This window comes from Mytilus trossulus, chromosome 1 (assembly GCF_036588685.1).
Source record: "Mytilus trossulus isolate FHL-02 chromosome 1, PNRI_Mtr1.1.1.hap1, whole genome shotgun sequence".
NCBI lineage: Eukaryota > Metazoa > Mollusca > Bivalvia > Mytilida > Mytilidae > Mytilus > Mytilus trossulus.
The window spans coordinates 15676460-15690650 of record NC_086373.1 but is presented as its reverse complement, the minus strand read 5'-3'; the positions used below and the strand labels follow the sequence as shown (position 1 = coordinate 15690650).

At 31.6% G+C, this 14191-nt stretch overlaps 2 protein-coding genes across 2 annotated transcripts; one reads left to right on the top strand and one right to left on the bottom strand.

Annotated features, from left to right (window-relative positions):
- Window positions 1-135: 135 nt before the first annotated feature.
- Window positions 136-6089, bottom strand: LOC134716411 (mediator of RNA polymerase II transcription subunit 20-like). Its single transcript, XM_063579406.1, has 4 exons — window positions 6040-6089; window positions 2159-2301; window positions 1292-1563; window positions 136-430 (listed from the first exon to the last, which is right to left on the bottom strand). Exons 1-4 carry the CDS (start codon window positions 6051-6053, stop codon window positions 218-220), a joined length of 642 nt encoding a protein of 213 aa, XP_063435476.1. The 5' UTR covers window positions 6054-6089; the 3' UTR covers window positions 136-217.
- A 182-nt stretch (window positions 6090-6271) lies between these two features.
- LOC134716397 (small nuclear ribonucleoprotein F) lies at window positions 6272-12682 on the top strand. The gene is made up of 4 exons (XM_063579384.1): window positions 6272-6366; window positions 9014-9139; window positions 10046-10110; window positions 12270-12682. The coding sequence occupies exons 1-4, from the start codon at window positions 6361-6363 to the stop codon at window positions 12334-12336; spliced, it is 264 nt and encodes an 87-aa protein (XP_063435454.1). The 5' UTR covers window positions 6272-6360; the 3' UTR covers window positions 12337-12682.
- Window positions 12683-14191: the final 1509 nt, after the last annotated feature.

The following is a 14191-nucleotide window of genomic DNA, read 5'->3' as shown; positions in this document are numbered from 1 at the left end:
TATTTTCAATTGAGTATTATGTTCATCCATGCATTTAAAAAAAAAAGGAATAGGTTTGTCCTCGTGAAAAGATCTGCCGTCTGTTGAACCCAGTGTATTCTAAAAATAATGAACCATTTCAAACAGAAGTCATGGTCAGTTTCACATACACTTTATATTCTGAGAGCAGCACTCATATCTGATATGACTGTATAAAATTATGTATGTTAAGTTAGGTTCATCTACTTGGCTGTCCTTGTGGGGCTGTTTTCCTGAAGTTATTAAAATGTTCTAGATACTGGTTAACGGTGTCAGATGGGGAGTATACAGGATCTGTTTTATTTTTGATGTACATGGGTGGATTGTCTGCTACATTTCCCACAATGCTTTGTGCCATTTCTTTGATCAGATTCCAACAATCACTAGCTACTACACATGGACAGTACTCTACCTGTAATAAATGAACAACAATGTAAGCATCATCTATGGCGGTTATGGTCAGAAATGTTTCTTTAAACTAATAAAAAATATAAGAAAGAAGCCCATATGTTTTTTCCTTTCCAACTATGATTTATCTAAGAAAAAAACCAACAGTACATTTAACTCTTAGAAAATATTATTTTCAGATGAAAACTTTTGCACACATGGATAACTGTTGGCAAATGTGATGAAAACTGTCAAGCATGAAAGAATGAAAAATTTATAACAATAGTTACAATACATGTATTGCTATCTAAAAGTCACTCTGATAGAGCTTCCAATTCCTATTGAAATGGAAATTTGTATTGCACCTTCCATTTTATATCCTTTATCTTGATAATACAAATGTATATTCTTCAATTTGTCTAGTAAGCCATCATAGTCAAGTCTGCGGAATTTTGTGGGTTTGTTAGATTTTGTAGCTGTTACAAAAATGTTCATAAGTGCACCATATAAAAATACACCTGATTTTCATCATCACTTAATGAGCAAAGCAATACGGTATAGTCAGCTATAAAAGGCTCTAACATGGAGACAGGTGTTAGAACATCAAAATCTTGGTCAAAACTCTAATTCAGCATATATTTACTAGCTTTCATGATCTGATAAGAAATGTGTGGTAAATGAACTCATCATAGTTACCAGGACTAAAATTTGTAGGCGAGATTTGCTTTTTGTTTTCAAAGACTCATCAGAGATGCAGCATTCAACATAGTTAAAAAAGACTAAAAAATAGTGACAACCTTTTATTTTTTAATGCAAAATTTATAAAGCTTGAAAGTAAAATAATCCTACTTACAGTGAAAAAAATATATATGATATAAAGTTTTACCTCTACCAAAATTCCCTTAAAGTTTGATGCAAGAGAGACAGATCCTATTTTGATGACAAAATCCCATAACTCATATCTCTGCCCTCTGCTTTCAATCCTAAATCCCTTTCTCTGTTGGTAGAAACTCTCTCGTCCTGTCTTGGCAAGTGTTAACTTTGACATGAGAACATCAAACAATAAATCTGACACAAGAATTGTCCCAGTGTCCAGTGCAGCAAAACATGAGGCAGGGTGCTCACTGTTGTGTAAAATGTGAATAAGTCTTTGTGAAACTGAAAGAAAAGAAAAGAAAGCTGTTGATTATACATCTACATTTTACATAGGAAAAGAAAAGAAAGCTTATATTCATAGATGCATCTTGATCAGTCAGATAATACCATTAATTAAAAGTCACAAGTGGCTGATTTATTAAGTTATATTACTAGTCACATCTACCTGGTGCAATTTTCCTTTGTTGTATCACCATTAAGAGTGTTGCATTTGAATCTTGCTGCAGTTATATTTGTAGCATTGAATGACACCTTTTTATTTGTATGTGAAATGTGCTGATAAACTTTCATTAAATATTGGTAGATTAGCAAGAGCACTTCAGATTTTACAGACTGCTACAGTGTATTCAGATTTTGATTGTGTTCTATCAATTAAAACAAGTGAATATTTTTGAGTTGTGAACCATGATAGTTACATTGTAACATACTTGAAACTGAGAAACATGAAACTTATTTTATAACGGTAACTCCAGGTGATCCTAAGGGTAGGCAGATTCTGCTCTCCTAGTAGTACACATCATGATGTTGCTTTAAGACTCGTCAGTGACGCTTAGATCGAAATAGTTTGAAAGCCAAACAAGTACTATATACAACTTACTATTCTGTGAATTTGACTGGTAAGTTTCACAATCAACACAAAAGTTTCCAGATCTTGTAGCTCCTAGTAACTCGACATTTTTCTGTAACATATCAACTGCTTGTTGTCCACTCTTACCCTCAGGCACAGCATAGCTAAAAATACTACAAAGAAAAAATTAGAACAAAGATAAATATGATTAAAAAAAGGAAAAGCAAAGGAAAACTGATAGATGTAGGACAAAGAAGGCCAAAATTTGGATCTTAAGTTTAAACAATGATATATTAAACCTATTTACCAATATTTGCAATCTTTAAGGTGCAAAACCATACGTCCACATTGAAAAAAAAATAGAGAGTTTATTTTGATTCAGTCCACATATATAACAATACACCTTATCGCTATTTAGTCCAATCTGGGAAAAACTGTCATTTATACAACTTCCTGTTTGGGTCAGGTGGCTGAAAATAGAGGTCATCAGTAGTGAGTTAAGGGAGGAAAAACTTTAGAAAGCAATCATCAAGAAACTTTGATAGAGTATGATATGCACTTTTTCGAAATTAAAATTGAAGTAAAACAAATATTTTGTTTGAAGTATTTACAGTAGTTTATTAAGTTTAAACAGGTCTAGTTAAAAAGTATCATGCATGGTGAATTGTTTAAAGAGGGTCATAGATAGCTTCAACTGGATAAAAAAGATGTGTAATTTTAGAACTTTATACCCGGAATTGAATAAATACTTAAAATAGCGATTAGGTCTATACAAACATAAGTTCTGAAATGCTTTTTACCGAATATAAAATAACATAAACACAACTTTAATATACATAGATATAGGAAGATGTTGTGTGAGTGCCAATGAGACAACTCTCCATCCAAATAACAATTTATAAAAGTAAACCATTACATGTATATAGGTCAATATACTAGCAATTTTACCTGACCATATCGGAAAATAGGTATTTAGTCGGATCTTAACACGTACGTGTGATTTGTTTAAACCGGTTTTCGATAAAAAATATGCGAAGAAATGTCAAAATGTTTAGGACTTAATTTAATCCGTATTTCGGTAAGATTGTGCAAGCATACGATTTTTATTGCGTCTTACACTTTGAGAAGCGAATAATCTGTAACTACTTTATTCAAATATTCTGTAAAAACGTTAATTTTGAGCTATGAAAGTCAAGTAGCTGGAGAATTTTTCCTGAGGAAGTTTTAAAAAAGTGCAAAAAAATATTTTTACAGTGGGTTAGCTTTCATTAGTCTTCACTATCTATAGATTAACAACTTTTGGTTAAATTTATAATTCAGAATCTTCATTGAAGGTGGAGCGCGAGTGCGCAGTGAATTAATTGTATGGATGTGCCATTTGTATGATGAGTGACATTCCGTGGTATTATGTACCACTTCGAAAAAGTTATACGAGAATTGTCTCCCCTTAACAGGTTAATTTTTTTATAATTATGTTTAGGTTTCTGATATAATTTTAAATAATTACAAAATGAATCAATGCAATATATTTCAGTTTTTGTTATTGATGTATCAAAACAATTGATGTACGAATATAATTTCATAAATTTGAAACGTTTAAAATTTTTGCATACCATTATAAAGAACTTTTTATCATTTTTGATATAGACTATGAATAACAATAACATGTAATTATTCTCTTGATGATAGATTGATTGGGAAATGAGCCAGAGTTATCTATTAGTGATCACAGAGAGGGGCTAGCAAGAAAATTTTGATTGAAGCTAATTCAGTGTTAAAACAATGTTCCACTATAAACGAATGTTATTTTAAACAAATATAAGGACTTAGTTAGCTATATCTACAAATTTTATTTGAAATTATGAATTTTTATTGTAATAGATTAATATGCTAAATATACACCTTGTATGTGCATAACTAAATTTTCCATTTAGGTAAACTATTGTATGATGCCGGAGGGTCAGACCTCAATCGGGTGTTTTTAAGCGCGGATTTCTGTATTGATCCTTTCAGGTAATTTTTTTTTTAAATTACCCCCTATATGATGTGAATTAATTTTTGATTGTTGATTCATATTTATAATAATAGTTAAAATAAAAAGTTTACCTTTGATACATTATCTCATGATATGCTTAAATGTTTTAGTACATGTACTTAAAGTTTAGTGTTATGTTTCAAGAATTTACATGAAAATATTTAAAAATAAACAATTCCTCAAATTGAAATATTATCGATGAAAATCACAGTATCTGTTGAACCACAGCAGTTTGATCAATAAGGGGTAAACATATACCAAAATTGACTATCACAGTTGAGATTTCTCGCTCTACTGTGATAGTCGACTTTGGTATCTTATCAAGTTGAAGTTATTGATAGGATTTCATACTCATCAATAGCTGCAACTTTACTATTATTAGGGCGTATTCCTATAGAGGGAGAAATTCATAAGAAAATTCTGAAAACATTTGGAAACATAATTAGAAAATGATAAGTCTGTTGAAAGAGAAATTGCTTTTAGACAATTGGCTATGAAAGATGAAAAATCTGGAAGTTGGTTTACAAAACTACACAATTTAACTGTAACTTATGGATTGCCATCGCCTTATGATATCATTGAGAATCCACCATCAAAAATAAGCTGGAATAGACTTGTGAATAACTGTATAAATAATCATTTTTTACAAAATTTAAAGAAGGAAGCTAAAGAAAAGTCATCCTTGAAATATATTAATTTTAATGATTCCAACATAGGAACTGTGCATAATATTTGGAAAAGCAGTGGGACTGACCCGTACTCTGTTAATATGGCTGCAATTAAAGTTAAAATTGCCACCGGAATAATGATTCTTCAGTATCAGAGGTCTAGATTTTCAAAAAACTGTATCTCAGCAATCTGTCCATTATGTAACATTGAACCAGAAGATATGACTCACTTTATACTTAAATGTGAAAAACTGTCAAGCATAAGAAATCGCTTTATGCAAGAGTTGAAATCTCTTCTCGTAGATTGTAATAAGCCACCTTTGCTAATTCAAGAACTATTTGATGACAAGGAGAATCTTTTACATCTAATTATAGACTGTACATCATATCATTTTCTTACCTACAAGGAACAGGTCCGTATAGAGACATTAACCAGAGGTCTGTGTTACAAACTATATCACAAACGTTTACTTTTAATGTCTGAGTAAATTTGATTCGCATTTACTGGATTGTGTCAGGATTTATTCTGCAATATTGAGAGATGGATAGTGTTTGAACTGAAAACTCGTATCCAAGGCTTGTAAAATATCAAGTGGTTTTAGATTTTAAATATTTTATTAGCGTGTTTTATATGGAATAATTGCTTACCAAATGAACAGTGAAACGTTTTTTAGATTTTAAAGATACCAAGGACAGTGTTTTGAACAGTAAATGCTATTGCGAGGGCAGGAGTGTTTTAATTATAGTCTATAACACTATATATGTTATATGGAGATATAATAGTGATCCGGCTATGAACGATTGGACTGTGTAATATATATAGTAAACTACGTTTACATGGTGATGGATTAGTCCGCATGCTGTATATATGTTACTGTGATATAAATCATTATAATAACTACCTACGTATATTGATTTTATGAGTGCCCCGTGTGTAAGGGTTAGGGTGCAAATAAGGGTGCAAATTGGAATTACGCTATAGAAGCGAAGCTCCTGCTAGAGGAGGAAGATAAAGACTAGGTAACAGGTAACAGGTAACTCCTGTGGTTGAACTGATCTATAATTTCAGTATTTGCAGTTTGTTTTATCAAAATGGGCCCAATTTGGAAAGTAAAATCTTTAAAAAAAATTATCCTTGAAACGAGAAGAAATTATTTGGTGTATATAAGCTATGTTTTGAACCTATTTTACATATTTTAAACAATTACCACACAACTCCCATTTCAATGTTTTTGTACCAAAAGGGACATAACTTGATGTGTTTTTCAGTGTTTTCATGCAAAACGAATTTAATCTAATTATATATTAATGTGTATTTGAATGCATTAAATTCTATTTAGTTTAAATAAAATCATTCTTTTAAATGTTATTTCATAAAATTTAAATGCGTTGTCTGAATTTAAGAATAATTTTGAATTAATGTTTCGTTTTCTTATCGGGAAGTACTTCCGTATTATTTATTAACCACCGGCAGCAAAACGAAAAGACCACGCTTTTGTTATAAATCGAATCACACATCAAAACACACGATGGCCGTACGTATATACTGATCAATTCAATGCACAGTTCTTAGATGAACTCTAATTTTCTGTAAAATCACCAGTTTTTAAAATTATGTCATCAAGTAAAGTGAATCCAGGCTGTCATGTAAAAAAGGGGGAGGTCATATAACAAATCGCCTTTTTTGTGTATGCATTACACCATCATCATCTTTTTCTTCCATATACTGCCCACATTCAACTTTCTGAATATACTGGCAAATTGTTTATGCATCGCTAAAGCAGGATCAAAACAAATCTTGCATTTCATTTAAAAAAAAATTATCACCCGAAATTGTCTAAATAAGAGAAAATAAACGGTGGCAGGTAGGTGAAAAAATGAAGATACAAATGGAAAATAAACAAATTGATACCTGATTTATGTAATTCCAAGGCCGTCTGTTTGCACCAGAAGGGACGAAGCAGCGCATCTATTTTGGAAGGGCAAAATTATCCACTTTTTGATATGGGACGAGCTCTGACGTCTCACAACCCCAGCTTGTCTGGCAAAACAGAGGTTGAAGGTCAGAGTAATCTGGAACTACACCAGAACTAGTCCAAATAATTATGACGTCTGGCAAGGCTATTTTAATTTTTTTCTGGGATGCCTGATCATGACTACACCAGAACCTACATGTAAAACAATAGTTTTTGATGCAGAGCTAAAAAATGATACTATCAGTGATAAGTCTATATTCCTATTTGACAATCTAATTATTATCTGTTTATAAATAAAGTAAGCCTTTTGAGGAAAATTCTGGTCACTTGGACACCTAGTGAAGTGGGCACCCACGATTGTTATATTTTTCAGCACTATTTTTTGTTGAATGTAAAAAAATTTCTGTCAAATTCCAATTATAAATTTTATCTTTTTGAACAAAAAATGCACTTTAATTTAGAAGTGGATGCCAGGCCTTGTAAATTATTAAAAAAAACACAAGATAACAAATGGATAAGTCTGTGCTCAGACCAGTTGAAATAAATGAAAATTAGCAATAGAGAGTTACTGGTTGTAGGTCACTTTCGCGTTGTATCCATCACCCGGAAATTTTTCAATTTTGCATGCATTTATGGCATCCTTTATAATTACCAGATAGAGGGGATTGCCTGTATCCTATTTAAGTTCTTAAAGCATCTTCATGATCAGGCCAACCTTAAAAATATGTTTGTTTGCAGTTTTCCGACTGTACCTTCAGACTGAAGGGTCGGTAGGTAGGAAAAATATTTTATTTTATCAGCCAAAATATAGTTTAAACAAGCAGTTACACTAAACCAAGTTTCTTGTGAAGAAAAAAAAACATTGGACATGCTGAAAACCAACATCAAATGAACAGGCATTTTCAGATAAAAAACTTTTTAACCAAAACTGAAACTTCAACATAGTGTCATTATCCAATTTATGACATAAAATATGGTATAATTATTAAATACTGGAACAAGGAATGTCATTATGATTAGAACTGTTGTAAAGAAATATATTCAGACATGTATGCTTCTTGACTAAAATGTTTTCATGAGTAGAGTATTTTCATCAGAAAATGTAGATATTAAAGATCGATAAGACAATGTAAACTTTTTTGTTTGTTATTTGTCTTAAAATTGACAAGAGACGACAGCGTAAAGTACTCCTCTGTGACTTCATGGATACCTGTAAACAATTTTCATGTGCTTTATCATTAAATGGTCACATGAACGCTTGACGGGAAGCTACGAAAAGCCGAACTTGAAATGCGTAATTGACCCAGACTTTAAATCATTTCCGGAAAGGACCCAAAGTTTTGGATTGCGTCAATAGAAGTGTTAAAAAAAAATTCTTCAAATTTAAAGCAATAAAATTTTCAGTCGGGATGATTTTCAAGGGTCGGTCGGTAAACTGCTAACAAACAATATTTTAATTTAAGCCTCATCAATATGCAGAATAAACTAGAAATTGATAATGTTTGTTCTGTATTAAATGATAATAATTTCCTTAATACAGCAGTGCTGATGAGCAATTATAAGAATTCAATTTGCCAAATATAAATTTGTGCAATATACATTTGTAGCATCATATCACTTGCTCAACATAGTAACAAAACTGAAGATGCCCCTAAACATACAAACACGGTTCACTAAAACTGGAAATGTAATGATTTTGAAAGTTGTATTTTGAATTATCACTTTATTCAACCATTAGGATGTCTGCAGAAATTGTCAACAAGTAAATGCAAATGTGTTAAACAGTCTAAAACAGGTTGGAAACATTTGCCCAAATGGGTTGTAATAACTTGTTGTGAATTTACAATGCAATGTTCATATACATGTACACCAGATCAGATATCAATATGAAATTTATTGTGCAAGAAAAGTATGATTGAAGGAAATTTTTTTTGCTGAATTGAGCGCTATTGGTATATTTGCAATTTGCAGTCTATAGAACCGTACTTCAGGGATAGAACTTAAGGACTTTGGACTGGGAAATGTACATTTTATTGTTAATGTGTTAAAAAGCAATAAGAAAAAGTTATGGAACATACATGTATTGTAATGTTGTATACATGTACATACAGTGTACTTGTTTATATGACCTATTTAGTTTTTATATAACTTATAAACACTACTTTTTTTTAGGTATTTGTTAACTATTTGTTTTGTTTACTTTTAGGCTTTACCTATGAACCCAAAACCATTTTTGAATGGACTCACAGGAAAACCAGTGATGGTCAAGCTAAAATGGGGAATGGAATATAAAGGTTACTTGGTTTCTGTAGATGGTTACATGAACTTACAGGTCAGTTGCATTGATTTATAAACCTCAGTAAACATGTAGTAGTAGACTTGCCTTGCAGTTCTTTTTCATTAAATGTGTGATCATTTCTGTTTATTCATGATAAAATAATGCACATTAGTAATATTTGAGATAAATGCTTCTACACAGATACAACATAGATATATATAGATTCTTACATTGATACCAGTGGATTATCGGATTTATCCAATCGAGATAGTTAAATTCTCAATTTTAAAGTTCGAGCCGCCTCGACGAGTACTTTAAAATTTATAATTTAACTAACGAGATTGGATAAATCTGATAATCCACGAGTAACTATGTAAGAATCTGTTTCTCTAATGATTAAAAAGACATTTTCTATTTTTGTTTACCGAAAATCCCCTTCGAGTGCCTTTCACATTGCACGAAGTTGTCAATTTCATTAACACCTGTTATCATATTTTGGTTCATCAAGTCAGCCAAAAAGGTCATGACCCTTAAAATCATCCAATGATCTTCTGAGATCACCAGCAACCACACGTTGATTAAATTTTTTTATACAATGGATTCGAAAAGGGATAAATTTCCATAGAATTAGAGAAAGTAATTTATACTTTTAGGTAAAATAAATTTAGAGAAGTAGCAGGGCAATGATAAAAACACAACTTTAACAATGATTTTTTTTTCTGAAAATTGTACCAACAAATTAAAAAAAACATAGCCTTGCCTTTAAGATCAGATGTAGTATTAATGTTTCATTTTGATTGAATTATTGAAGAACAGGTTGATAAGAATTTATGTAAAGATAATTTGAAGTTGTTAAATATAATGTCTCATACAATGTACATGTAGATAAAATGAGGAGATCTGGTTTCAAGAAAATGTGTAGTGATATATATTAAGGTTTGTGTATTTTATGTTTTGTAGCTTGCTAACACAGAAGAATTCATTGATGGTATTCAGACAGGAAATCTTGGGGAAGTTTTAATCAGGTATTTAATGCATAAAATATAATTACATTGGCCTCCATCTGTCCAGTCTTGAAAGCATTTATTCAAATAAATTTCTTCCCAGATTTTTTCTTACTTATATCAGTCATAATAAGGTCAAGTTAGAAAATCTGTGCTGACTCAACTTTTTTTCAACAAAAAAAATGCACCTTGGAAATATCAAGTATATGGAAAATTGCATTGTAAGGACTCTTACTTGTACATTTTTGTTAGATATTAATCACCCCCATAAAATGTATAAAAAAAACGAAAAAATAATGAGATTTTTTTCAAAAAGGGAAGCAGTGGCACATATAAAATGTCAGCCATGTGAAAAGATTTTACTATTTTAACTGATTTAAAACAAAATTAAGAAAGATCTAAAATGTAGCGAAAATGTAAAAGATGGAATCAATAAATTCTTCTAATGCAGTTATTTTGTATCAATGGTTCTGTTTAGATGACAGTTAGCATACAATTCTCTATTTCCTTGTCTGTAACTAAGGAAGCCGACATTATGAATTGCTGAATGTATTGGCCAAGGCTTCCAAAACGGTCATATATGCCGGTCATTTGTATAATGTCCGGTAAAAGACCGGCTGGGCAAAGCATGAAACGGTCATCTACTTTTTAGTTTCAAAGGCTTTTTCGGTCATTTTAACATATAAATTCACGATCTTTTTGACCCAACATTTTGCCTTTAACAGCCATACATTTCCGGTCATAAAAGTGACATGATGATTAATTACTATCAAAACAACCCCTACTTCAATACTTTCTAATTTTAATCAAGGCTAATTAGTTGTTGGACAGCTGAAAACTACCTGTTCAGGTGACAGGTAAACTATTTTCAGTACCGGACATGGTATAAATTAATCGGTCCATTCCCAATTATTTTCGTACATTTCAGCAGCTTGTATCTAATTGATTTAAAATATATGATAAATAAACTTATAAACAAGATTTGACAGTCTGCACGGTTAGCCACTAGTCTGATGCCCCAGACTAGTTAAATTTCATTCGGACTAGTGAGTTTTTGCAAAACTTTGTTTTGCCAAATAAGAAAAATGTCAGAATATTGGTCTTCGGACTAGTAGTTGAAAAAGTTTTTGGTGCAGACTGTTTGATAAATCATTTAAAAAGGTTTTTAAATGAAAAATCGTCAGCACTACGTTGTATGAACAAGAACACATGTGCGCATGTGCACAGGTAGGAAATTCAATTATGCAATCTACATTTCTTCAAAAATGCTAAAAGTATCATTGATACCTGTATCTAACGTTAATTTCAAGTGTTTTGTTGAAGAAATAACGTGGAAAGAGCTTCTTCGCTCAGTAGTTCTATGTTAACGTACACGGATTTTACGTATCCGTTTTTGGTCCATGTTTTACCATTGTCAAGTCAACATCCGGTTTTGAAAAATGTGACTTTAAAAACGAAAATAAAGTTCTAGACAACTTCATTTTGCACAAATAAAGAGTCTAATGCAGATATGAGCACGCTGATGTGCACACTTTGAATGATGCAATGCCAATTTTAACAGTTTATTTCAGAACATCAAATTCATATCAAAGTAAAGTTTAATATCGATTTTAATTTAATGTCAATCATTTGGATGGCCATCTGATTACCATAATTGCCTTTTGTGACTTTGTCTTAGGAATTAAAATTCGGATCAGATATAAAATGTCCGGCTGGCTCAGAAAATTTTTGGAAGCCCTGGTATTGGCATGTAATTTCTACAATAATAAGCCAAAATCTCACATGTTGCACCTAAAAATCTTCTTTTTATCAAATTTTATTACATTGTGAAGCGGCACAGAAGCCAGAAAATGTCTGGTGTTAATGTTTGACACTGTTAGCACACCTATGACATCTTATTTATATCTTTTAGCGAAATTTTCTATAATGAAGAATTAACACTGAAATAATGATTTAAATTTTATTTGAAGCTTTAAGGACGCCCATTAGTAGTTTAACTGTTGCAAATACCCGTTTACCTGTCTCTACGGGTCGCCAGGTAAACTAAATTTGCGACAGTAAAACTACCGATGGACGTCCTTAAAGCTTCAAATACAATACAGTTATCTCTTAAATAGAATGACTATACATGTTAAATAAATAAAAATTTTGAATAATGTCTGTTATTTTCTATGTTTCAGATGTAACAACGTTTTGTACATTAGAGGAGTGGAAGAAGAAGATGAAGAAGGAGAAATGAAGGACTAAGATCTCCATTTTACCATCTCTCATTCATTCATCATTGTTATCATCTCATTTTTTGATGGACACATCTTTTTATAAATTTTGAACATTTTAATCATTTCCATTTGAATATCATGTTCATGTATGTATTCTATAAATTGTGAAGTGAATCATGAATGCAAAGCTTATTGAGCAGGAACTAAGCCATCTTCATACATTTATGTATCTCATTTATTCTAAGACAGACAATACTTGGAACAAACATGAAACAATAAACATAAAAAACTTGCTTATTAATACATGGTTATAAAATTTTATTATGTTGTACATATATTGTTTTAACAACAAATAAAGTAAATTTGTTGTGGTATATTGGAGTTTTTCTACAGCCCCAGGAAATTGTAGCTGCAATCAATTGATTTGAATAATATGTGATTTTTTTAAAACTCTCAGTTTCCAGTTTAACAGTACTACTCATACTTATCGCAGTTTATAAAGCTTTGTTGTTTTGAGAGTTAAAAGTAAACAAAACAGGTATTTCCTTTTTTAAAAACCAGAGCCAAGACATCACCATCCAATATCCTTTCCATTACTTTGTCTCTCATGTGTGCAAAAGGAGTTATATGTGTTGAGTTTAGCATTGTTATAGTGTGGCATCCAATTCACTGAACTAGTATACACTATTGTTTAGGGGCAAGCTGAAGGCTTCTTTCCAGTGCAGGATTTTGTTGTTGCCTTGAAGACCCAATGATGGCCTTTGGTTGTCTTACTATTTGGTCAAATTATTGTCTCTTTTACACAACTCCTGTTTGTGTTATCAATTCTGTTATGTTGTCCATGTGTTCAGACGATCAATGTTCCAGTTCCTTGTAATTTACAGTTTTGATGTAATAGTAAATGTGAAGAAATCTAAAGACAGAGTGAGACTATTTATTTCTTAAGACTGGTGATACCAACGTGAAAGGATTGCCTTCATATATTTTATCAAAGATTGGATACCTGTATTCTCAAATAAATTTTGACATTAATATGCTTTAACCAGAAACAGACTGGCAGTGACTGCAATCCTCATTGGTATAAAGTTATAGTTCTTAAGATATGTAAAGGGCTAAGTTTTCATGATTGAATATTGTTTGTTTAACTTTCAGAGGCAAATATATCTCTGTAACGGATCTAGGGGGGAGGGTTCTTTTTTTTTGGCGATCAATGCATTTGAATGGGGACCAATATTTGGAACCCCCCCTTTTTGTCCTGGGTTGGGACCCCCTTTTTGAAATGGCTGGATCCGCCCCTGCTTCATGTATTTTTAGAATGAGAATAAACTAACAATGAATACACCAATTATGATTGACCTCTTTCTTAAAGTAGACAAGAATCAGACCAAAACAAGAATGTGTCCAATGTACACGGATGCCACAATGGCACTTTCTTGTTCCATGGACCGTGAATTTGGGTCAAAAGTCTTGTTTGGTTTTAAAATTAAAAAAGGTCATGATCATAAGCAACAAGTTATGTACACTTGTTGCTTATGATCATGACCTTTTTTAATTAGAAAGAATTGGAAAGATCATATCATAAGCAATAAGTGTACTAAGTTTCAAGTTGATTGGACTTCAGCTTCATTAAAAACTACCTTGACCAAAAACTTTAACCTGAAACTCCCACTTTCATTTTCTATGTTCATTGGACCGTAAATTTGGGGTCAAAAGTCTAATTTGGCTTTAAAATTAGAAAGATCATATCATAAGCAACAAGTGTACTAAGTTTAAAGTTGAAAGGACTTCAGCTTCAACAAAAACTACCTTGACCAAAAACTTTAACCTGAAACTCCCACTTTCATTTTCTATGTTCAGTGGACTGTTAAATTTGGGGTCAAAAG